This window comes from Lepus europaeus, chromosome 11 (genome assembly GCF_033115175.1).
Source record: "Lepus europaeus isolate LE1 chromosome 11, mLepTim1.pri, whole genome shotgun sequence".
Lineage (NCBI taxonomy): Eukaryota > Metazoa > Chordata > Mammalia > Lagomorpha > Leporidae > Lepus > Lepus europaeus.
The window spans coordinates 75,901,408-75,926,515 of NC_084837.1; the positions used below are offsets into that span (position 1 = coordinate 75,901,408).

Genomic DNA, 25,108 nt, shown 5'->3' on the forward strand with positions numbered 1-25,108 from the left:
CCACAGTGCTGGCTCCTAAAGATATTTTTATTATGAAAAATATTCTAAGAAAAGAGTAGAAAAATATTCTAAGAAAAAAGTGTGTTTAAAAATTGATAGAGCACCGAAGTACTAATATTGGAGGTTTAGAAAGATTACCCTGATAGCATCTAGTTTCCAGAAATAACCACTGTTGTACAGTGTGTATTACTGATTTCCTTGCCTTTCATTATAGTCCTACCATAGGTAAACATAGCTTTCTCCATGCAGTTTATTATCTAATTCTGTTTTTAAACTGTTGTATGTGTGGAGTCACACTGAATATGTTCTTCTATGTCTCATTCTCTGACCTCAGTATCCTGTTTGATCCTGATCCAGGCTGTTGTTGTGATAATTTGTTTTAGTTTAGATTCCTTGGAAACAGATTCTGAGGTAGAGAATTACATATAGAAATTTGACCTACGAATGCACTAACATAGGCTGTCCAAAAGAATTTTGTGCAGTGGTTCAAGTGTTCCATTCCTGTACTACCCAATAAACTAGCTGTAGCCACTCACCACAAGTAACTATTGACTACTTAAATTAATTTTATTTCAAAATAGATTTCAGCATCTGCATGCAGCTGCTGGGTTATGGTACTGGACAGCAGAACTCTATACAGTCGAGTGGGAAAGCAAGATCTGGCAGAGGGAGAAGCTGACCCAGTCAGTCCCTCCGGAAGGTTAAAAGTAGGAATGTCCCTTCAAAACCGTGCCTGATTGAAGCAAAGCAAATGAACTTTAGTACTACAGGACAAGCCAATCACTTGGCAATGCACCCAGGAAGAGGGAGCAACCTTGGCTGAGTCAATTTCTTGCTTCTGGGGACAATTTCCAGTGAAGAGCACAATTGTGTGCTGTTAGCACCTAAAATTATCAGTAGGAGATTGGTGCTAGGCCCTAAGTAGTAATTGCTATATAGTTGGTCACTCATTTTTGTTCTACTATAGGAACGCCAATATATAAATAAATCACAACTTTTTGATATGTTCTATAGGTAAGGGAGAGGTTATATCCAGTTTGGGGAGGTATGGCTATGGTAAACAATTTTCTCTAAATGGATCTGTCCATGTCTTCTCGTGAATAAATGTGGAGTTTCTCCTGTTTGTGGAATCACAGGGAGTTAGGGTGTGTGCACAAGTGACTTCACTCAATTCTTCCAGGTTGTTTTCCACAGTGGTTTTATACTTTACAGATTATACTCTTTCATTCAATATTTTAATGATGGCAATTAAAAGGCTTATTCACAATTTCTAATCTACCATGCAGAAGATAAATTTGGGGCATTAAATATCACTTTCCTCTGAATAAGATGTTAAAATAACTTTTACCCTGCAGTGATTGACAGAATTCTGAAATAAGCCCCAATGAGTCATGTTCTTATGTAATGTTTTCCTTGAGTGTGGGTAGAACTTATGCCTTGCTTCTATACAATAATATGGAAAAAAAAAAAAACACAAATTGAACACGAAAATCTAAACCAACATTTAGATTATGTTATATGTTAAAGGTAAATGTGTTTTATAGATATGATTAAGGTCCCTAGTCAATTTGAATGGAATTAATGTAAAGACAGATTACATAGAGGTCCCGGCCTCATCAAGGGAGGTTTATTCCTTATTAGCAGGCTTAGGCCTTTACTGATGTCAGGGAGATGGTCCTGCTCATCTTAAGGAATCAAGCTTTTCAGAGTCCTACAGATAAAGGAAATTAATAACCATGTGAGCTTGCATGTGGACCCTGAGCCTGAGTTGAGATCCTAGCCCCAGCCAACACCTTGATTGGAGTTTCTAGAACACTTAGCAGATGGGCCCCATGAAGCTGTGCAAGGACTGCCGTCCCAAGGAAACTGTGTGACAATCAACATTCATTAATGAAATTGTTGTTAAATTACTGTTAAAACTGCTCCACAGCATCAGGAAATAAATATACTTACCGTCATTCACAATATTTTATTTTCTCCATCTGACTATTTAAATTCCATTGGATCTTTTGTATTTGCAGTAAGTTTATTATTTCTATGTTTAAAAGAATTCCTCACTCATTGAAAAGAGACACTTAGTCACTTTTCATTGTACATTGTAAACTATTGTAGTAATGAATACTTTTTTTCAAAGAAATTGTATTCCTTTTCCATGGATAAGTATATTTATAGGAGCTCAAGGATTAGAGAGAAATTATTTGTCAATTTCAAGGATAAAATATAAAGAAGTACTTTCTTGAAACACTTAATAATCCTGAATCTACAACAAAAGTTATGCATAATATTTCAAGACTAAGGAAAAAAGGGGTTTTGAGAAGATAACTTTGACAGAAACATAAGGAATATGGTAGTGACACCTGAGACATAGAAAAAGTGTATGAGTTTACATTTTGTAAAGATGGAGTTCAGAATTACAGATAAACCTTTTAATTTTTAAATATTAATTTGCTTGAGAAACAGAGTAAGACACATAGGTAGAGAGAGTTCCTAGTTGCTGGTTTAGTCCCCAGATGCCTGCAACTGCCTACGAGTAGAGTCGAGAGAAGGAACCCCATCCAGGTCTTTCACATGAGTGACAAGAACCCAATTACTTGAGCAGTCAGCACCACTTTCCAGGATCCACATTCACAGGAAGCTGGAGTCGAGATTCAGAGCCGAATCTCAAACCCAAGGTTCAGTTTTGTGAGGCAGGCGTCCTATCCAGCAGCTTACGTGCTAAGCTAAACACCAAGCTTGAATGGTAAGTTTTATTCTCCCTCAGGGAAAGTCTGTAAAACTCAGTCTACTTGGGCTTCATGTCATATCTTGGAATCTTTAAAAGCAAAGTCTAAAAGAAAAAAGCATGTAGGTACCGCACTTGAGATATGATTTCAGGAAAGAGAAGTTGAATATGTAAAGAAAGTAAGAAAAGTAAGAGAGAACAATGAAGGCTGCTATGAACTGGTGACTTCCATGGCAAATTGAGTCTCTTTTCCTCTGAAAACCGACTGGTGAACCACAGAACACATCCCATATGGTCCCGAGGGAGGATGGAGAATGCAGTGGTTTAATGGAGCCCTTCCCCAAAAAAGGTTTCCCCACTCAGAACCTCAAAATGTGAGGGCATTTGCAGATATAAAATAGTTAAGCATTTAAAAGTAATATCATCCTAAGTTGCAGCATGCCGTAAGTCCAATGGGAAGTATTCTTAAAGGAGTTAGAAAACTAGCAAACAGAGACACCAGAGAGAAGACAGCCCTGTAAACACAGAGCAGAGAGTGGAGTTCTGTGGTCGCCATCTGAAGAGTCTCAAGGGTTGCTAACAGTCCTTAAAGCGAGGAGAGAGGATAGAAAGGGATATCTCTCACAGCCTCCAGAAAGAACCAACCATGATGGTATCTTCAATTCAGACTTTTCACCTCCAAAACTGTGAAAGAATATACTCATGTTCCAAGTTTCCAATCCCATGTAATTTGTTGTGGTATTCCTAGGATACGAATATGTTGAGTGCTCAACTGTTAAATCCCTTGCATTTTGATCACACCTGAATGAGGAAGAAAAGCCTTGTATGACTTTACAATTTTATTTTACTGAGCAGTAAAACAGGCACAGGTTTCAGCAAGAAGGACCTTGGCAACCTTAGCAACACACATGGAACTACCACAGAGATGCACTAAAGTTAGATGGGCTACAGGGATGTGACACTCTAATCTACAAACAACAGGCAGTGATGGAGTGAATGAGGTCCCTAGTACCTTGTGGTTCTGCCACCTTATCATTTGTGCCAAACAGGGAGGAGGGGAAAGGGCATGAATGCATGAATCACATAATGCATATATATTATAGAATTAGGCCCATGCTTTAAAAAATTTTGGATCCATCTAAAAATGGTCCAAATAGAGATGAGACTCCTTGGGTATAGTGGCCTAAGTAGGGTTCCTTTTTACCCCAAAACTCAGAAACTAAAGGGACAATTTGTTCACATCCTAACACACCCAATACAGCAGAAAAGTGTTGATATAGAAATAGGGTAACTGTAGTAAGGGATTCTGTTCCTGTTCCAAAAAGGAGGGAACAGAAAACACACAGCCACTTGTCTATTGAAATTCTGAAATTGAGCCAGGACCATGTTCCCAGTTCTTGATTACCCTAGTCATACTCTCTTGGGATGATTCTTTCTCTTTATCTTTTTTCTTTCTTTTTTTTTTTTTTTTTGGACAGGCAGTTAGACAGTGAGAGAGGGAGAGAGACAGAGAGAAAGGTCATCTTTTTTTTCTGTTGGTTCACACCCCAAATGGCCACTACAGCCAGCGCACTGTGCCAATCCGAAGCCAGGAGCCAGGTGCTTCCTCCTGGTCTCCCATGCGGGGGCAGGCGCCCAAGCACTTGGGCCATCCTCCACTGCCTTCCTGGGCCACAGCAGAGAGCTGGACTGGAAGAGGAGCAACCGGACAGAATCCGGCGCCCCAACCAGGACTAGAACCTGGAGTACCGGCGCCACAGGAGGAGGATTAGCCTAGTGAGCCGCGGCACAGGCAGGATGATTCTTCTTGACATGTAGCTCTATTCTCTGTGCTCTTGGTCTTGAGTTTGAGTCATCTGTTCATCAATAAATGGTTCATGATTCCAACGAAGTAGCTTTCTAGTCTGTTTACTTACCATACAGTTTGGAGAGTCAAAGACTGCATTTATTTTATACCGACTCAATCACTTTCAGTCCAAACTTGGGTGCATTTATTTCAAGTACATGTGGACATTGTGTTAGATAAAAGCAATACTGATATTTCTTTCTGAGATGCACCTTCTCTACCTTAGATTTAAAATTATAGGCCTGTGGAACAGTGCACTTCAGATTCTTAGAAACTATACAAGATACCTGAGTACTTGGAAACTTTCTGTTGGACCCAGCTATCTTACAAAGTTAAACATATACTAGTCAAGCATATTGAATTTGATGTGTTCTATGAAGGTATTTCTTATATTGAGAATCTTGATTTCTGGAGAGACTGAGGGTGAGAAAATATTTTTGAATCCAAAGAGAACTGGAATCTTTGTATTCCCCCTGAATTCTGATTGGAAATTAATCAGTTTTGCTCTGAGGCCACTTACCCCTGCAGTTGTTTCTTATTCTACACGACTAACAGAAAATCCATGAAGTTGTCAGCATTTTGCTGAGTCTACCAGTTTGCATTTTAGTTTTTATGTTCCATACTTCCTGCAGGTTATAGCGTGGCCACATTTCCCCTAGAAAGTAACAGGAGCAACCTTTTATCTTGCCTGAAATAAAATATTTCCTTGCTGTGTTTTGAGCTCTCACCAACAAATCTCCATATTCCCTAACAATCTCTTTGGAGCCCTTCCAGTTTCTGCCCACTCCCACTCAGTCCAAATCAATGTCACATGTTTTATGTTTTTATTACATTAAGGTCCCACTTCCAGTGTCAAATTCTATTTCAGTAGTTTGTTATTCAATAATAACAATAATTAAATAATAACAAATCACCCCAAAACTTAACTGTTCAAAAGAATGATGGTAGTCTATTTCACTCGTAGATCTATAAAATGAGCCAGAGCTGCATGATAACCTCTTATCTCTGTTCCATGTGGCTTCAGCTGGCATAGTTAGGAGCTGGTGGACTTCCAAAGGCTTCCTCACTGGGCAAAGTGGTACTAGCTATTGGCTGGGAAGTCCACCAGATCTTTCCGTTCTTTTCTGCCTCGACCTCTCCAAAGGGCTGTTTGGGCTTTCTTGTGAGATTTTATGGTGTGTGTGCCATGATGACTGAATTTAAAGAGCAGATGTTCTAAGACACTAGAATGGGCAGTTGCTAATTTCTTAAGACTTCAAATTAGAAGTATACATGTGAGAGGCCACTTTCAGGCATATACTTTTAGAAATATGTATTAATTTTTTTTAAATTCCAATTTTTAGAGAAACTATGGAGAAGGGATTCCATGTACAACACTCCCTAACAAAAGGTTTTTTTATGTTTGGAATTTATAACTTTTGGGAATGTCTATATTTAGAAAATTTTTCTTATATTGTATTGAAGTCTAATCTATTGAAAATTTTATTCATAAACATTAATATTATTTTCTTTACAAGTCCAATTTATTTTTAAAAATATTTTATTTATTTGAATGTCAGAAAGAATGAGAGATGGAGAGACAGATATTTTCCATCTACTCGTTCACTCCCTAGATGGCCACACACCAGGGCTAGACCAGGCACAAGCCAGGAGCCAGAAACTTTATCCAGGTCTCCCTCAGGGATGGCAAGGGCGCAAGCACTTGGGCCGTCTTTCATTGCTTTTTCCAGTCCATCAGCAGGGATCCTGATGGGAAATGGAGTAGCCGAGACACTAACAGGCACGCACATGGGATGCCGACTTCACAAGTGGTGGCTTTACCAGCTATGCCACAATGCTGGCCCACAATTTATGTTTTAATCTTCTTCTATAGAATAATTCATTGTGTATTGAAAATTGGTTACCACATTCTCTGACATTTGCTTATCTTGGTTGAAGCACTATCCGCTATTTACAGATATGACATCTCAAATGGAAGAGAAATTGCCATCAGATTGATCTATTACATCTTCATTTTTCATTCTAAGTCAATTTATGTAAAGAGGAAAGAATAAAACTATTACTTTAACCATTAAAATAGTAGTGATGGTTTATATCCAAGAAATTTTCATATGCATCTCTTCTGGGGTCCTGCCAAGAACTCTGTCAGTTTTATAGGGCATATACTATAAATTTAATTAAATGTGAACATTCATGTATTAAGGTAACAAATATCTATTTTTAAAGATATTTTATAAACATGATTGAGCTTCAAAAATTTTATGAAAAATGGCATAAAAGCTATACAAAAATTTTTGTAATATAATTTAATTTTATTTTTCTATGAATTTTTGAAGTACCTCTGTATAGATACTCTTTGATTTACAATAGGATTATATCCTGATAAACTCTCCTTAAGTTGAAAATATCATACATTGAAAATGCATTTAGGATACCTAGCCTACTAAATATCATAGCTTACCAACTCAATACACTGTGGAGGAGATCATTTAGCTTTGAGATTGCGTGGCTGACTACATCTTAAGAGAGAGCTGTACCACATATTGGCCCAGGGAAAGATCAAACTCCAGATGCCCATGTATGGTTTACAATGAATGCATCTAGCTTTTGCAATATTGTAGAGTAACACAATTATAAGTAAAATCCCTGGTAAGCCAGGAACCATCTGTGATTGTTAGAATCATCATAGGTATAACATTTCAATGTTAGGAATGTGAAATTTGACACTGCAGTTAAAAGACATAGATTTGTAGAAGGCAATTTTTAAATAACCCAGCTATATCATAATCTATTTACAAGTGATAGGTGTTATTTTTTCATTAACATATGTTTGCCCATATTTATGGGGCATTAGTGTGGTAATTCAATACATAAGTAAAATGTTTAATGATCAAATCAGCATAATTAAAATTTCCATCTCCTTAAACATTCATAATTTTTTTTTGTTTTGTTCTGGAAAACTTTGAGCTACTCTCTTCTAGTTCCTTATAAAATATACAATAAATTATTGTGTATATGTATAAATATATATAAAGGAATCTGAAGTTTGAAGAGATTAATGCCATTCCAAATTAATTAAACATATTCGTAAGCTGAAGCTAGAATATATTTTTGATACCATGTTCAATTTTATTTTTCTATTTTATATATATTATTTTTCTATTATACTATGATGCTTTAGAATTTAAAAGCCAGGATACCTCTGATTTTTTTTTTTTTTGACAGGCAGAGTTAGATAGTGAGAGAGAGAGACAGAGAGAAAGGTCTTCCTTCCATTGGTTCAGCTCAAATGGCCTCTACGGCCGGCGCACTGCACTGAGCTGAAGCCAGGAGCCAGGTGCTTCTCCTGGTCTCCCAAACAGGTGCAGGGCCCAAGCACTTGGGCCATCCTCCACTGCACTCCTGGGCCACAGCAGAGAGCTGGACTGGAAGAAGAGCAACGGGGGCAGAACCGGCGCCCAAACTGGGACTAGAACCCGGGGTATCAGCGCCGCAGGCGGAGGATAGCCAAGTGAGCCACGGTGCAGGCTCCTCTGATTTTTTGAAACTGAAAGAATCTAGTGAAGTTATTTAAAAATATTGCTGTCAATAAATGAAATATCCTATTATCTGGAAATTTTTTTTTCCTCATCAGACTGACGTAGTTTTAGTTTCCAATGATCATTCGTTTTTATTACTTGAAAGACAGAGTGCCAGAGAGGAGAGGGACAGAGAGAGGATGTCAGAGAGAGAGGTGGGGGGAGAGAGAGAGAGAGAGAATCTTCCATCCACTGGTTTACTGCCCCAAATGCCTGCAATGGCCAGACCTGGTCCATTCCACATCCAGGAGTGTGGAATTTCATCCAGGTCTCCCACATGTGTGGCAGGGACCCAAGTGCTTGGGCCATCATCTGGTGCCTTCCCAGGTACACTCGCGGGATTGGAGGCTGAGGAGCCATGACAATGCTCACTTCAGTGAGGGCTGCAGGCCTCCCAAACAGCAGCAGCATCTGCACCACAACACCTGCCCCACCCCCATGATCATTTTCAAGACAACCAGTTCCTCAGTTTTTTATTCTCAGTTAGTAACAGTATACTAAGTTATTTAAGAATTGCAGAAATTTTCTAGTGAATATACATTTTAAAAGTAGTGTTTTACAGAAGGATCTAGCATTGGAATCCATCAAGGGATACTATAAATATGCAGTAAGATAGTCCACCTCCTCTTAGGTAACTGTATGTAGATGGAAATTTGACAGATGTAGACGAAAGAGAAGTGTTTGTTATCATGACAAGTGCAAAGTCTAGAAAACCCTTGACTGATACATGGCATCCAGGACAGGCCTATTTTATTACTTGACAATAACAGGCAACACCAGTTACTAGAATGTGGGTAATGGAGTCCTCATGTTCTTCCTATGAACACAGGAACTTCACAAGAGCAGTTCCTTGTATGCTAGTACGGATTCCAAGGCCATATGTCCACTTCACCTGATTTAGTAGATCTATGCTAGATTCTTTAACATCAAGTATATATAACAACATAGATGCTCCATGGGCCAGACCTGGAAAAACACTAGTGGAAAGCAACTTTGAATATAGTCTTTAATCTCACTCCTCAATATGTTCTTTTTAATTTATCTGTATGTGCTATAATTCATGGATTCTCATGAAATTTTTCCTATGCATATTTTAATTTATTATTTTTTAAATTGACAGATAAAATGATATATATTAACATCTTAAATGTGAATAAAGAAATCCCACTCAACTACAAGGAAAGACGTGCTTGGGATTTTTTGGGAAATTAAATTGATGCAAAGTACAGATCAGTTTGGGTAGTCAATATTTTGAAATTGGCATTAAATATTAATAGTGGGAATAACCATGAAAGTAAGTAAATCAAAGATGATGAAGTTGGGAGAGAGAGAGAGAGAGATGGGGAGGGAGGGAAAAAGAGGGGAGAGAGAGGGAGAGAGAGGGAAAAGACAAAAGGAAAGAGAAATATTGACACAATCTTATGCTCTGTTTATATTAGGTTTTAAGATATATAGGGAGATTTTTACATCATAAACTTAAAATACTCATGCTTAGATTTAGCAGTGGCTTTCACACTTTTTTAATTAGGAAAGGACGACCTATTTATTAGTACTTCTTTTGCTTCTTTACGCCTTGAAAAGCAAATGTAACTCTATTTTCTGCTATATAAATGAAGTGATTTTTTTTTTTTAACTTTAGGAGAAGAGAGTAAAGTGTACTAAGTTCTTTTGGAGAATATTCAATCTTCAGGACCTGTTTTTTCTTTATTTTTTCACCTTATATGATCTTGGATAGATCACTTTGCACTATCCCAAGTTTAGTTTCTACATCTTTAGAAATCACACTGGATGCTCTCTGTAGCCTTTTTAGTGCTGAGGTGTGGTTAAGTCACAGTGAAGAAAGATGCAGTGTTGTGGGCGGAGCGATGAGCTGTTGTCAAAAGTTTAGAAAAAGTAAGAGCAAAAAAAAGTTCGCATGTATTTCTGCAAGATTTCTGTATCTTTTTCTCTCCTGTGTTTGTCTTTGGATTGTCTGCTTGATTTCACTCCAGATGCAGAATCCTGGAATATAGCCTGCCTTCCTTTGTCTGAGCTGATGAAGGAAAGAGATTCTAAAAATCTCTGTGAGGGAACACAATTTTCTCACATAAAGTTAATATATCCTCACAATTATTCTCCTCTTTCACCTTATTTTTCTTTTTTTTAAACTTTTATTTAATAAAAATAAATTTCCAAAGTACAGTTTATGGGTTACAATGGCTTTTCCCTCACATAACTTCCCTCCCACCCACACCTTACTTTTCTAGATTGAAACTTTCATGAAACATTTTATACGTTGATTTTTTGACTTCTTGGCCACCCCTTCACACCAAAAGAATAGATTGAATTCATTATGTGTAACCAGAAAACCAGCTGGAATTTAGCCTCCTAGAATTACCAAGAAAAGCTATCCTAATACATGCATTGTGGATACCATCATATGATGGTTTTCTACTTGTGAAAGCAGAGGAAGGAGTGTGTGAAAAGTTAAGAGCTAACACCTTTGATTTTGTCCTTGTATCCAGGACTGATTTTCTGCTGTTCATAATTGAGCATAATTTAACCAATACTGTTATGAAAAGCAAATGAAAGAACCGTGATTCTATGAACAGTAAATATTAACAACTTCAGTTGAAACCTTTAGAACAATAGGGTACTGACAATAAAATGGTCATACTAAATAATTCTCTAGAACTTGGAAAAATCAATTGGAAATTAATTTAAAACTAGATTGTGCCCATAGCTCTCAAACTTCAAATGAGTTACTCAGTAGTTTTAACAGTCAAGAATTCAGAAAATGCATGGGCATCCGTAACTTTGTCTTCTAAAACCTTTCCTCTTAATTCAGTACATAAAACTGGAAGGAAAACTTAGCTCAGTATTATTAGAAATGGTTGCTGCAAGGTGTCTGGTGCGTAACAAATCTTCCCAGGCAGACAAATCAATTAATTCAAAAGCTTTTATTGGGATTCTGCTTCCCGGCAAGGTTCCCAGGTCCCATCAGGGCGGGGGCCGGGGAAGTTGCACATCAGAAGTTGGGAGGGCTCCTTTTATAGATACAGGGTGTGGGGGTTAAAGGTTTCAGAAGGTCTGAGCCTCATTGGTTGACCTTTAGGCACTTGTGGGGACCTTGACAAGGACTTTTCTTCCCGGAAAGTACAGGCAGGGACTCTCCATTCCCGGAAGTATAGGCCTTCTCTCCTTGCGGATCCCAAAGCTACCAGTTGCTGCCTGTGCCTATAAACAATATAACCATATATTGATGTTGAGGCTAAAAAGCAAAAACCAAGACTATCATCTACACATTTTGTTTTCAGTTAAGAAGAGGGAGTAGGAATTGAGATAAATTTCAATTTATTCTTCTCCAAAATGAGATTAACTATATTTTATTTTAACATTTAGAAATAAATGAAGACCACCCAAATGAGAATAAGTAAAGATTATTTGTGTCTTACTATAGCAAAGAATTCAATCACCATCACTTGCATTTGCCAGAGACTCAAAAGCAGGCAGGGAAGTGGGAAAGCCTTGTTGTGACAGACAGGGGAGGCTCAGGTGCAATCGAATGGTGGTTGTTGGCAATGGGAAGCTGTGAAGTTGGTTCAATAAAAGTAAAGATGTTATGTAAAGGTTATCTAATTACTAATTTAATATTAATTTTGTCTTGCTACATTTTGTAACACTTTGAAGCTCATTTCATTTTAAATATCCAGGCTCACCCCATCTCATTTTCTTTTTGTCTGTCTGTATATCCACCCTTTCCTGGTGTTTCAAATGCTTAGCATCAATAAAGCTGTTGCCAAGATGACTAACCATTACTTACCTGCCTTGAAGTAAAGCCATCTTCATGCACGTTACAGTAGTCACCCATCTATACACATTCAAATACACATTCTGAAAATTCTTTTCAGAAATGGCACAGCTTCCTTGTCTTACCTGGCAAATTATTTCTTTCTTTCTTTTTTTTTTCTTTTTCTTTTTCTTTTTTTTTGACAGGCAGAGTGGACAGTGAGAGAGAGACAGAGAAAAAGGTCTTCCTTTGCCATTGGTTCACCCTCCAATGGCTGCCGCGGCTGGCGCGCCTCGGCCAGCGCACCGCTCTGATCCGAAGGCAGGAGCCAGGTGCTTCTCCTGGTCTCCCATGGGGTGCAGGGCCCAAGCACTTGGGCCATCCTCCACTGCACTCCCGGGCCACAGCAGAGAGCTGGCCTGGAAGAGGGGCAACCGGGACAGAATTCGGCGCCCCAACCGGGACTAGAACCCGGTGTGCCGGTGCCGCAAGGCAGAGGATTAGCCTAGTGAGCCAAGGCGCCGGCGCGAATCCTTTCATCTGGCTTTCCTCAACTTCAAATCGAGAGCCCTTTACCTCATCTCTCTTGCCTCCTACTCTCATGGTCTGAATACCTAAGCACAAATATTTTACTGAATCCATCTCCTGTGCTTTTTTCTTTTTCACTCCCTCCCTCTTGATCTTTTTCTCTACCTTTCAGTTATTCTCTTTTCTTCTTTGCAAGTATGTTCCAGTACTTCATATACTCTTGTCAGCATTCAAATATCTTTATCCATTCCTACTTTCACTGTGCACTCTCGTAGTAAATCCAAAACCCCCTTCCCTTGGCTTCCAGGTCCAGGACTGGAGACCACTCATGATTGTGAGGACAGGTGTCACAGTAAATTCAGGAACCCAGCCTCACCTGAGGTCTCAAGCTACAGGGCAGTGCCACTGTGCGTCCAATTCAAGGCGCTCTCTCATTTCTTGCTGGTGCTATTTCAGACTTCTGCTGTTTCTCTCACAGCCTGCCCAACCATCTCTCTCTCTCTCTCTCTCTCTCTCTCTCTCTCTCTCTCTTTTTTTTTTCCCCCAGGATGCAGATTCCTAGCTGTCATTTCTCATCCTCAGTGAGACTTATCTGCTAGGTCTTTATCCTCTGACTCAGAAAAAGCCATGTTCTTCATTTGTACTTGAAGCTAATCTTTCCACATATACTCTGAGTCCCAATATCTCTCATTTTACTAGGAAACTCTCTCCTCCTATAATACCTTGGCTTTGTAAATTTTTATTGTATTCTTTTAAAGATTTTTCACCAAAGATTTCCTGATGGCCGTGAATGCTCTTCGCTCTCTATGATTAATCTCGTAAACCATGATTTCTGGTGCTACATATACCCTTAAATTCTTCTATGTACATCAATAGTCCATGTGCTTTTGAAATTACACACTCCTCTACCTAATTGCCTTCTAGAAAGCGCCCTTTGATTCTTACTTGTCTTTTCTTTCTCACCAACTAGTCAGAGTTCTGCCAATTTTTCATATTAACTCTTCCCTAAATGTGCCCCTTCCTCTTTATTAAAATGCTTCTGAAAAGTAATTTAAAATATAAGTGTAATAAAGTACTCCCATGTTTTAAATATTTTAATGTTATCTTTCAAATTTGATTTAATGCAAAATCCTTGACACAACACACAAGATTCTTCAAAATTTGACCTCTGCATCTCTGTTTGTAGTATTCTGTTTCCTAAAGTGTCTTCAGAGGAACATTTATCCTATAGGAATCTTCACACAATGAAAATTTCCTCTAAGATCTGGAATCAGACAAGGATGCCCACTCTTATCATTCTCATTTTCTCTAGTACTGGAATTATCAGCCAAAGAAATTAGGAAAGTAGAGGAGGAAATCAAATTATCTTTGTTTGTAGATGATATGATTTTATATATAGAAAAATCTGAAGCTCCCATGAAAAACTACTAGAACTGATAAACAAATTAAGTAAAATTGCAGGAAACAAAATCAAGACACAAAAACCAATCACATTTTTTATTTTGTTAGCAAACATATTGATAAAGAAATTATAAGATAAAAAAAAGCTTAAGAGCAAGCAATTCACAATAGGTATAAAAATAAAATACCTTGGAATAAATTTAACCAAGGATCTTAAAGCCCTCTATGATTAAAATTATCAGACATCAATTGAGGAAGACACACAGAAATGGAAAGGCTTCCCAAGTTCATGAATTGTATTGTTAAAATACTCAAACCAGTGAAGACAATTTACTGATTCAGTGCATTCTGTATCAAAATATTCATGACCTTTTTTTGAGTAACTAGAAACTACAATCTTAAAATTCCTTTGGCAGCCCAAGAAGCCTCCAAATATTTGAAACAATTTGAAACAAAAGGAACTAAGTTAGGGGTAACACAACATGTTATTTCACAAGATACTACAGTTAAAGTAATCAAAACAGTATGCTGATGGCATTCAAACAGACACATAAACTACATAGAGATCCCAAGTATGAATTCATGCATTTATAGCCAACTGTCCCCAATGAAAACACTCAAACATATGTTGGAGAAAGGACAGACTCATTCAATAAATTGTGCTGAGGAAGCTGGACACATATATACAAAAAAAAAAAAAAAATAAGCTTGAGCCCCCATCTCCTAACTCTTACCATATGCAAAAACCAACTTAAAATAGATTGAAGACCTAAATGTAAGACCTGAAAGCATGAAACTTCTAAGAAAAAAACATATGGGAAAAACTTCCAGACATCAGTGTGGGCAATGATTTTTTTTTTTTAAATAAAAAGCATAGGCAACAAAAGCAAAACTAGACCAAAGGGATATATCAAACTGTAACATTCTGTAGATTAAAAGAAGTAAGGGAGTGAAGAGGCAACCAACAGAATGGGAGAAAATATTCATAAACTATTCATCTGACAAAAGATTAACATCCATAATATATAAGGAACTTTTAAAACTGAATGACAGAAACACAGATAACTGAGTTAAGAAATGAACAAAGGATCTGAATAGACATTTGTCAAAAGAATAAATACCAATGGCTAACAAGTACATAATGTTCAGTATCATTAGCCATCAGGGAAATGAAAAATAAAAATCATGGTAGATCATCAATCATCAGTCACCTCACTCTAGTTAGAATGGCTATTTTCAAAAGGGCAACAAATAATAAATGCTGGTAGATATGGCGAACTGGGAACTCTCAAACACTCTCAGTGGGAATGTAATGCAATTTAGTACTTTCATTGTGTAAAACAGTCTGTGATGTTAAACATATAATGTAACTTGCTTTGATTGAATCTGTTTACTTAAAATATGGAAGACATGTAGTATAGTTCTATATATCATGATGATTAGTGATAATATTCTAAAGTAGTCCACTGTAGGCATCAGAAATAATTTTATGTATAGCTGTCACAACTCACTAGCGTCTCCAGATTTATAAATACTTCACAGTGATCTATTGAACTTAATATAATGAGTTCATAATTATATTATTGTAACAATATTAAAGTCCTCTTCAGAAAATAGAGATAAATTTCAATCAAAAGTTTAAAGTCAGTCAAGCCATATATTTATAAGCCTGCCTTTTTCTTCCACTGCTTTACCTTGTTACACCTTAAGAAGTAATTCCTTTAAGGGAGGAAGACTGCCAAGCAGTTTCAGATGGTAGTCAAGAGACTGTCATGTTCATCCTTTAGCTTTTAGTTCATTCTGGCAAATTGAAGTAATTTTTATTTTAGTTCTGCATGTTTTAACATTTGTTGCTTTTCAAACATAAAGTAGAGCAGTGACTCTTGGAAACACCTTAGGATAACATGCCTTGTCATATGTGCTTGGAGGGCTCTAGAAGTAAGTGGATTCACCATGAGAGTTTATTCTAACTTATATACACAGTAGCATTGTCACTCAAAAAGTATAGTTGCATGTCTTGTTAAAAGGTAAGTATGTGGTACTCTTCAGCTCAGGGTAAGGGATCTGATCGCATCAGAACACAACAGAAACTAACACACATTTTTCAGAGTTTTGAGTTTTCTGAGCCACAATGGGAGTCTTCATATATCCTATACTTATAAATTCATCAATGTTTTAGCACTAACAATCACAGAAGCCATCATTCTTCCAGCTTAATTGTACAATGCAATAGAAATATATGCCTTTGTATTTTTGCCTAATTCAAAAATTAAATATGAAATGAATTTTCTAAGAAGAATACTCACAAAATAAATTATTAGAATAATTTGCTTTTATATTGTAAAGAATTATATCTATTGAGTATGGACTTTATCTGTGAAACCTGAGAAGTTATTATTGTAGTCTGTTAACTTCAAAGTAAACTGAGATCATCATAGACCAATGGCTACATTCTGCTTTCTCTAAGTGACAGTTGTAGAATTCAGGCAGCCAGCTTACATAGTGAATTTAGCAGGAGTCAAATGTAATTCAAATGGGGGGGAGAAAAAAGGCAGAGTTGGAAAACTGACTCAGAATATATTGACACATAAAATTGTGCGCACAATGGGAGAGATCCAAGAAATTTGTGTGATAGTAGATATATGTATATAAATATATTTACAGAGAGTAAAAATTAACAGTACTGACTTACTGATTTTATAATCAGAAAAATTTGAGTTCTGCACACTTGGTAAATGTGACTTTGGGAAAATATTTAAAAGAAATTTTCATACATCTTTGTACATTAAACTTGGTCTCTATCCTTGGGAGAATCAATGTTCAAAGACTGGTTCCTTCAATAGTAATTTTAGGTCATGCACAGTAATAGATTGAAGAAAATCCTCCACTTCAGAACCAAAAACAAAACAAAACAAAACCAAAGAGTGATGGAAGTTTATAAAAAGAGAGATTAGAAAGACAAGCCTGACCACTGTGAGTTTAGCCTATGGGATGCCATTCAATGAAAAAGGAAACCTGAGGTAGTAGCTTTGGCTCACGTGACCTGAGTATTTTCCGTCCTCACTTAACTCTGATCCTCCTGTTTGGCAGTGACATCTTACTAAAGTCACCCCATTTGACCTTCTCTTTTGCATGTTGTGTGACCTTGTGGACAGAGTAAGAAACAAGACATTCCTCGGGAGGAACAGGGACCAACTACCAAGAATTTGGATTTTTGGCCCCAACTTATTACCCTGATGGTCACTATTATTGATGAGGATAAAACCGCCTACACACCTGTCCTGAATCAGTAAGTACACTGCTTTGGAAATTAATGGATTTTATGACATTAGTTTAAACTAGGTGTTTTAGGCATAGCTTATGCTCCCATGGTAATGGCAAGCTTTTCCAGAATTGAACAGTAAAAAGAACAGTTCTCTACTTGTATGGTAGAGATGTCAGTGATAATATGGACTTTGTGTTTGAGGCCCATAAGGTATGATTCTTTGGACATGGACAGAGATACCTCCCAATATTTGATTCTTATTTGATATAAATGTTTCTTCTTTCTTCTAATTCCTTTCATAACTATACCACTGTCTCAAAAGGGAAGAAGAATACTCCCCTCCTAACTATAAAGAATGTTGACAAGCTAGTGTGAAGCACATTCCATTACAGCTTTTTAATAGTCACAGTTTGTCCAAAATAAGCTTTCAAAATTGTTGTGCATATTGGCTTTAAAAATTTAATGTGGTATTTAATAGAACACGTCCATTTCAGCAAATTACATCCTAAAGTCTGTGCCTCCAAAACAAAGTAAATGGGCTAAAATTCATGGCTATTCATGATCTTATCACAATGGCACCAGCTATGATACCTGGAAAAAATTATCTAATTTCCCTGGGTCTCAGTTTTTCTCCAAAGTAAAATAAGGACATATCACCCATGATTTCTGAGATCCAATTCAACTTTAATGTTGCACATTTAGTTTTTATTTCACACCCACACACTAAAGGCAGTAAAAGCAAAATAACAGTAAAATGCCAACCAGACACATGCTCTCCAGATAAAAGGGAGGTTATCCTGACATACTGGTGGGAGCAGAAATGATGTGGGCAGAAATATACACCAAGAATGAAGTAGAACAAAGAAGCAAGTTCAAACTCAAAGGTTCCATTATTTCTTATTCTTTACATGGGTCAAGACAGGGTCAAAGTTTATGTTGAATCCAATTATGATTCCAATTGCAGGTATTCTAAATTTAATTTCCCATTGTTCACCCTTTTCTGACTCTTAACTACCCATTTTCACCTGCCCCCAACTTCTCATAATTCTGGAGAAAATGGTCCTGTCTTTGATAAGCAACCAGCACAGTGTCAGCTTTGGCTTTTCGTTCTATTCTCCCTCTTCCCCTAAACCCAGTCTTTCCATTGACCTTTTATTCTGGTGGTCATATTGTGTTCTGGTGATTTTCTGTAAGACTTTGCTCTTTTATTCTCTTCTGTTCAGCCCAGGAGATCTCTTGATCCATGCCATGTCTGCATGCTGTTGTGGGACATAGGAAGTCATTCCCAGATCTCTGGAAGCTCTTTGGAATAGAATATCTTGTCTTTTCACTTGTTGGCCTTTTCTTGAGGACAAAGTAGATGTCTTAAAGATCAGTAAATCAACAGTTTGTTTCAAGACAGTGCCCTCAGGCTGGCATAGGCCATCTGATAAATGACTGTGATTGAAAACAAATATTTGCTGAGAAAAGCAAATTAAAATTTCTTGGCAATGGTTTTGTGTTTAATCAAAGAGATTGCACTGACTGCTTCTTGAAACCCATGTCCCATATCCGAATGCCTGCTTCCAAACCCAGATATCAGGCTTCTAATCTAGCTTCCTGCTTATGTGCCTGGGAAGCAGCAGGTGGTAACCCACGTACTTGGGCTCCTGCCACCCACATGGGAGACCCAGCAGGAGTTTCTAGCTCCTGACTTTGGCCCAGTCTACAAGCTATTGAAGTCATCTGGGGAGTGAAGCAGAAGATGGAGGACAACCCTGTCTCTCTTTCTCTCTGTCCCTATGCCTTTCAAATAAGTAAATCTGTTTATTAATTTTTAAAAATTTTACTTAAAGATGTATTTATTTATTTGAAATCCAGAGTTAGAGAGAGAGAGAGAGGGAGAGGGAGAGGGAGAGAGAGAGAGAAGTTTCCATCTGCAGGTTGACTCCCCAAATAGCTACAACCAGCGGAGCTAGGCTGGTCTCAAGCCAGGAGCTTCTTCCAGATCTCCCATGTGCGGTCAGGGGCCCAAGGACTTGGGCCATCTTCTGCTGCTTTCCCAGGCCATTAGCAGGGAGCTGGATTGGAAGTGGAACAACTGTGACTTGAATCGGATTCCATATGGGATGCTGACATTGCAGGCAGCTTTACCTGCTGCTCCACAGCATGGGCCCCCTCAGATCAGTAAATCTTAAAAAAAAAAATCAAATCCTTAACATTTGCCAACTATATTAAGTCAGGATATGACAGTGAAATATACATTATAAAAATCGTAGAATAAATTGAAATTTCCAAGATTTTAAAATTATAGCATGAAAAATACATAATAGTTATACTTAATTTTCATAACTGTATTAAAGGAAGTAGAACAATGGCTGGCACTATAGCACAGTGAGTTAGGCAGCCACCTGCAATGCCTGGGTCTACTTGGGCCCCTGCACTCGTGTGGGAGACCTGGATAGAGTTCCGGGTTCTCAGCCCTGGTTGTTGCGGCCATTTGGGGAATGAACCAGCAGAGGAAGATCTGTTCATTTGTTTGAAAACATTTGGATTTGTTTCAAAACTAAAGAACTATAAATATTTATTTATAAATTTTTGTATAGATACATCCTTTCATTTCTCTTAGGTTGTGGGGAGGGTATTTAGTATTAACTAAAAACTATCAAACTGCTTTCTGGACTGACTACATTGTCCTAAAACTTGGTGTGATTAGTCTTTTAAATGTGGCCACTTTTATAGGAGTAAAATAATATCGTACTATGATTTTAATTTGTGCTTTCTTGATTTCTTATGCAATGGCCATCTTTTTATGTGCTTAGCTGAAATTTATGTCTTCTTTGGTGATGTTTATGCTATAATCATTTTCCCATTTCTAAATTGGGATGTTTATCTTATTATTATTGAGTTGTAATGCTCCCCTATATATTCTAGATAAAAGTATTTTGTCAGATATAAACATTGCAGTATTTTCATCTATTCTGTAACTTTCTTTGTTATTTTCTTACAATAGCCTTTAGGAGAGCAGTTTTTAAAAAACTGTGTTGATAGAGTAATCCAATGTATTGATTAGTTTTTTATATTGTAGGCTTATTGTATCCTATTTGAGAGATCTTTATAATAATCTTGCAACATCACAGTTTTCTGCTAGACATCTGATGTTGAGGTCTGTGTTTCATGTCAAGTCAATTCCTGTATAAACTATGATAATAGAGTGTATGTTTCTTTGGGTGCACTTAGAAAAGTTTAATATTTTTCTGTTCTACTGAAGTACTGAAAGTATATTTCCCATGTTACATAGCTTTGGCACTGATATTGAAAATCTACTGACAACATATACAAGAGTTTAATTCTATTCTCTGTATTCTATTCCATAGACCTATATGCATATAATTGTGCCAGTACCACACTTCTTTTTTGCTGTAGTTTTATAATATATCTTAAAATGTTATGATTTCTACTATCATATTTCTTAAAAACTGATATAAAAGTCCAGCCCCTTTGCAGTTCCATTTAAATTTTGGATGTTTGTAAATTTCTACATGGAAAAATACCTACTGGACTTTTGAATGGAAATGTATTGTGTTAATCTGGGGAAAACTTAAAAACATAAAAACATTGAATAATATTATTTGGGCACACAGTATATTCATATATCTCTTTTTTTAAAGATTTTATTTATTTATTTGAGAGAGTTACAGACAGTGAGAGGAAGATACAGAGAGAAAAGTCTTCCATCTGCTGGTTCACTCCCAAAAGGGCCACAAAAGTCAGAGCTGAGCTGATCAAAAGCCAGGAGCTAGGAGCTTCCTCCAGATTTCCCACATGGGTGCAGGGGCCCAAGCACTTGTGCCATCTTCTGCTGCCTTCCCCGGCCATAGCAGAGAGCTGGACTGGAAGAGGATCAGCTGGGACTAGAACCTGTGCCCATATGGGTGGCCGGTGCTGGAGGTCGAAGATTAATCTACTGTGCCACCACACTGGCCCTCATATACCTTTGTTTCTTAAGATCTTTAATTTCTTGAAGCAATATTTGTCATTTTAGTGATCATGTTTTACACATCATTTATTAATTTTGTTTCTGAGTATTTGATATTTTTATTTTTTCATCAATTATATTTTACTTCAATTTACCATTGGTGTTGGTAGCATATATATAAGTATATATTTCTCTTTTTAAAAAATATTAATTTATTTGAAAGGCAGAGTTACAGAGAGAAAGAGAGAGAGAGAGAGAGAGGAGCAAAGAGATCTTCTATCCACTGGTTCACTTCCCAGATGTGAACAGTGGTTGGGGCTGGGAACCCAGGGATCTGTTCAGGTTTTGCACCTGAGTGGCAGGGGCCCAAGCATTTGGGCCATCTTCTGCTGCTTTCCCAGACACACCAGTAGGAGAGCTGGATTGGAAGGAGAGAAGCCAGGACTCTAACCACTGCCCATATGGGACACAGGCATCACAGCAGCTTTACTTTCTGTGCCACCACACAGACCTCCATATATTTATCTTGTACCTTCAGCCTTTGAAAATTTCTTTCATTTTTATATATTTGTTAGGATTGTTTAAATGAATGATCTTCTTGTCTAATATAAGGAGAATTTTACTCCTCTCTTTGCAATCTGGGAAGTCTTTTAGTATTTGTCTTTCCATGTTCTTGCTAGAACATTCAATACAATCTTGAATAAAATGAGTAAGAGTATACATCTTTACCTTATTCCAAATGTTAAATGATTTTCATGAAAAGTCCTTCCTCAACTTGACAGAGATCTGTTCTATTATTCTGGAAGGTTTTTCTAGTATGAATAAGTATTGGATTTTTTAAGTACCCTTTCTATTTATATTATGATAATCATATAATTTGACTTTTCAAATATATTCATATAGTTTGCACTTATTGGTTTCTACATGATAAGCCTTGCTAGGACCAACTCTACATGGTCTTGATGTGTAATCTTTCTTATATATTATTAGATTTCATTTGATATGATTTTGCTACAAATTTTTGCCTCTGTGTTCATGAGGACTTTGGGTTCTGGTTTTCTTATAATGTCATCTTTTGGTTTTTAGATTAGTGTAATTGTATAGGCTTTATAGAATGAGTTAGGGAACATTACCTTTATTTTGTTTCTCTGCAAGAGTATTTGTTGAATTTGTAATTTTCCTTATTGAGTGTTTAATACAATTTAACAGAGAAGTTAGACATTTTCTAAAATTTTTATTTGAATTGAGAGACAGAGAAGATAGAGAGAAAAAAAGAGAGAGAGAATGAGAGCCACTTATCCACTCGTTCACTTCTCAAAAGAATGCTTGCAGTACCAGTTCGGGTGTTCCACATGGGTGACAGGAGCCCAATTACTGTGGCATTGCTGCTGCTTCAAAGTCTGCACTGACTGGAAGCTGGAATCAGCAGTCAGAGCCAGGTTTTGAACCCAGGCACTTCGATGTGAGATACAGATCTCTTTAACACTAGGTGAAGACCCACTCCAGGCAGGAAGTTTTTAAGCTCAAAGTCCCATTTCTTTATTATGCAGACTGCTATTTGGGTTAACGACCTGTTCTTGATTAAGCTTTTGCAGTCTTTTAGAGAATTGTCCATTTAACCTAAGTTGTCAAATTTCTTATTGTATATAGTCACTCCTGCCATTTACTTTTTATTACTTACTGTGTATAAAATCCGTTTCCCCTTTATTATATTTTTTTGTTTGTTTTCTTTCCTTTGTCCTGTGCAACTGATTAGGCACTTCTGAATTGTGTTGGCTGTTGGAGAAAAAAAATCCAGCTTTGGGTTTCAAGTGTCTGAATTATTTTTTGGTTTTAAGTTCAATTGAGTTCTTCTCTTTTTTTGTATTATTGCCTTTCTTCTGTCAGTAGCCTAACTCATCAGTGATCATAGCTGTAATCCAGTGAGTAGATGATAAAGAATTAGAGTCGGGTTTGTGAAACATTAAGGTGATAAATCAATGGATCTTTTTGACAAACTGCCTTGAATAGAGTGTTAGGAAAGAGAAGTAGAGACAATGAAAATACGACATCTGTAAATGGGTACTGTTATCTGTGATGAGAAATACAAAGGAAAGCCTGAATTTGAGGACGTGCATGGTGATTTATGTCAGGATTTATACAGATTTAGTGACTTGTCTGGCTTCCAAGTAGTATCAGTACATGTAGTAGGCAATTGTAAACGTATAGGATAGCCCTTTAAATTGGTATCAAATACAGTAGATAGGTGAGATTCATTATCTGTGCCTAAAAGTAAGAAACCTCATCACTGTTTAAAACAGTTAGAAAATTATACTCTTACTTCACTTAACTATGCGACTTTACATTACTTTGGTTTTTTTTTTTTAATGTTGACCAAAATAGAAGCAAAAATATGCTTCATCCATTGTTATTCCATTCATTTGTATGCAGTATATTATGTGAAATTTCTTTAAGCTTCCTCCGAAAATAAAGATATAGTGAAATATCAATTTATTTTCTTTTTACATTAAGAATGTAAATTAAAAAATATTCAATGTTTGGAGTAGAAAAATGGACCAATTTTAAAAGATGTTCTGTTTCATTTGCAAAGATGAAGTATACTGCTTTTATTTTCTTGGGGCTTTCGGATGTGCCACAGTATTATTTTCAAATTCTTTCCAAATATATTTCATTTATTCCAGTGAAGAAGACTGAGTTTAAGCTACTTGGATCAGGGATTTGCATCTTGTATTTACTGCTTGGAAAATAATGTGCAAAATATTAAAACCATGGATTTTTGTTGGCACTACAGCTTTCCTGAGTTATTTTTATTTAAGAAGTTATTACTCACAGTACCAAAAAGTATACAAAGTATAAAATAGTGTAATATATCTATCACTGAAATCCAACAGTTTATAGTGTTTTATCTCTTGAGTTTTCATTTTATTTTTCTCCTTTCTGAATTGTTTTAAACAAATCTCAGATGTTTATAATTCCATCCCTCCACTATTAATTATTGATCGTTAAAATTGTGGCCACTTTCCTGCATCTCAAAATATCACATCACAACTAATAATATTAATATCATGATAATTGTATAATTCCTATTCTATCATCAAATGTTCCTGATTTTCTTGTTTTAATACTATTTTATATTCGATATGTTTCATTCAGGGGCCAAATAAGGTCCACCAGCTTCTAGATTATTGCATTTAAGTTCTTGTGGTGCCTTTTCTTTTGCTCTTCCAAGTCATTTCTCCCCTTGGTTGCACATTAGTTCTAGAAGTTAATGTCCTGGCTGATATCTTAACCATTACAAACTCCATCAACATTTCCTGGAATGCTTTCATTTATTTACAATCATTTTAACACCAACTATTTCATTACAGTCTTAAAAACTGTGGTTTTATAATGTTGTCATTTCTTCAACATGTATTAGTTATAATTATTTGTAGATAAAAGATTTCCTTTATTAATAAGGCTTTTTGTTACCTTGATATGTAGCAAGTACAGGAAAGATAGGATCAATATTTGATTCTTTTAGCCTAAAATTTTAAATGCCATTCTTTTCTTTACTGCTTCATTTTTAAAACTTCCATTTCAATTCAATTTAATAAATATGTGCTGAATATTCAATTATACCAGGCACTATACAAAGTTGGTGTCACAGAAATTTAATTCAGAAAATAGATGTGTGCAAAATTAATCCCAAGTCAGAATCTGGTTTATTACTGTGCTTGCTACATTCAAAAGTCATTCTGGAATTAAATTCCTTACCCTACAGACCTTTGTTGAAATAATCTAACGAGGCAAAAAAAAAAAAAAAAAAAATAGGTGTAAGAAAAACTACATTCACTCAACTCAGAAATCCAGAGAATGAGAGTTGACAAAAAGCTTAGACATGGAAAAGTTCCAAGCTTGGAGATGACTGTAGTAAGATCTGAAATTAAGAAGAGGTGAATGTGGAGTATAAGCAGAAGCTAGGAAGTAAACAGAATGAAGAAGAAGAATGTAGTTGTCTGTGAACAAAGAGAGAAATGGAAAGGAAAGCAGAAATGAGTG

General features: G+C 36.6%; 1 protein-coding gene across 2 annotated transcripts in view; it reads left to right on the forward strand.

Moving 5' to 3' along the window:
* Positions 1 to 25,108, forward strand: part of UNC13C (unc-13 homolog C) — a 632,546-nt gene that overhangs the window by 370,057 nt on the left and 237,381 nt on the right. For both annotated transcript variants that reach the window (XM_062204781.1, XM_062204780.1), the window contains one exon: positions 17,000 to 17,133. In XM_062204781.1, coding sequence (XP_062060765.1) covers positions 17,000 to 17,133 — 134 coding nt within the window. The remainder of the gene's footprint in view (positions 1 to 16,999; positions 17,134 to 25,108) is intronic.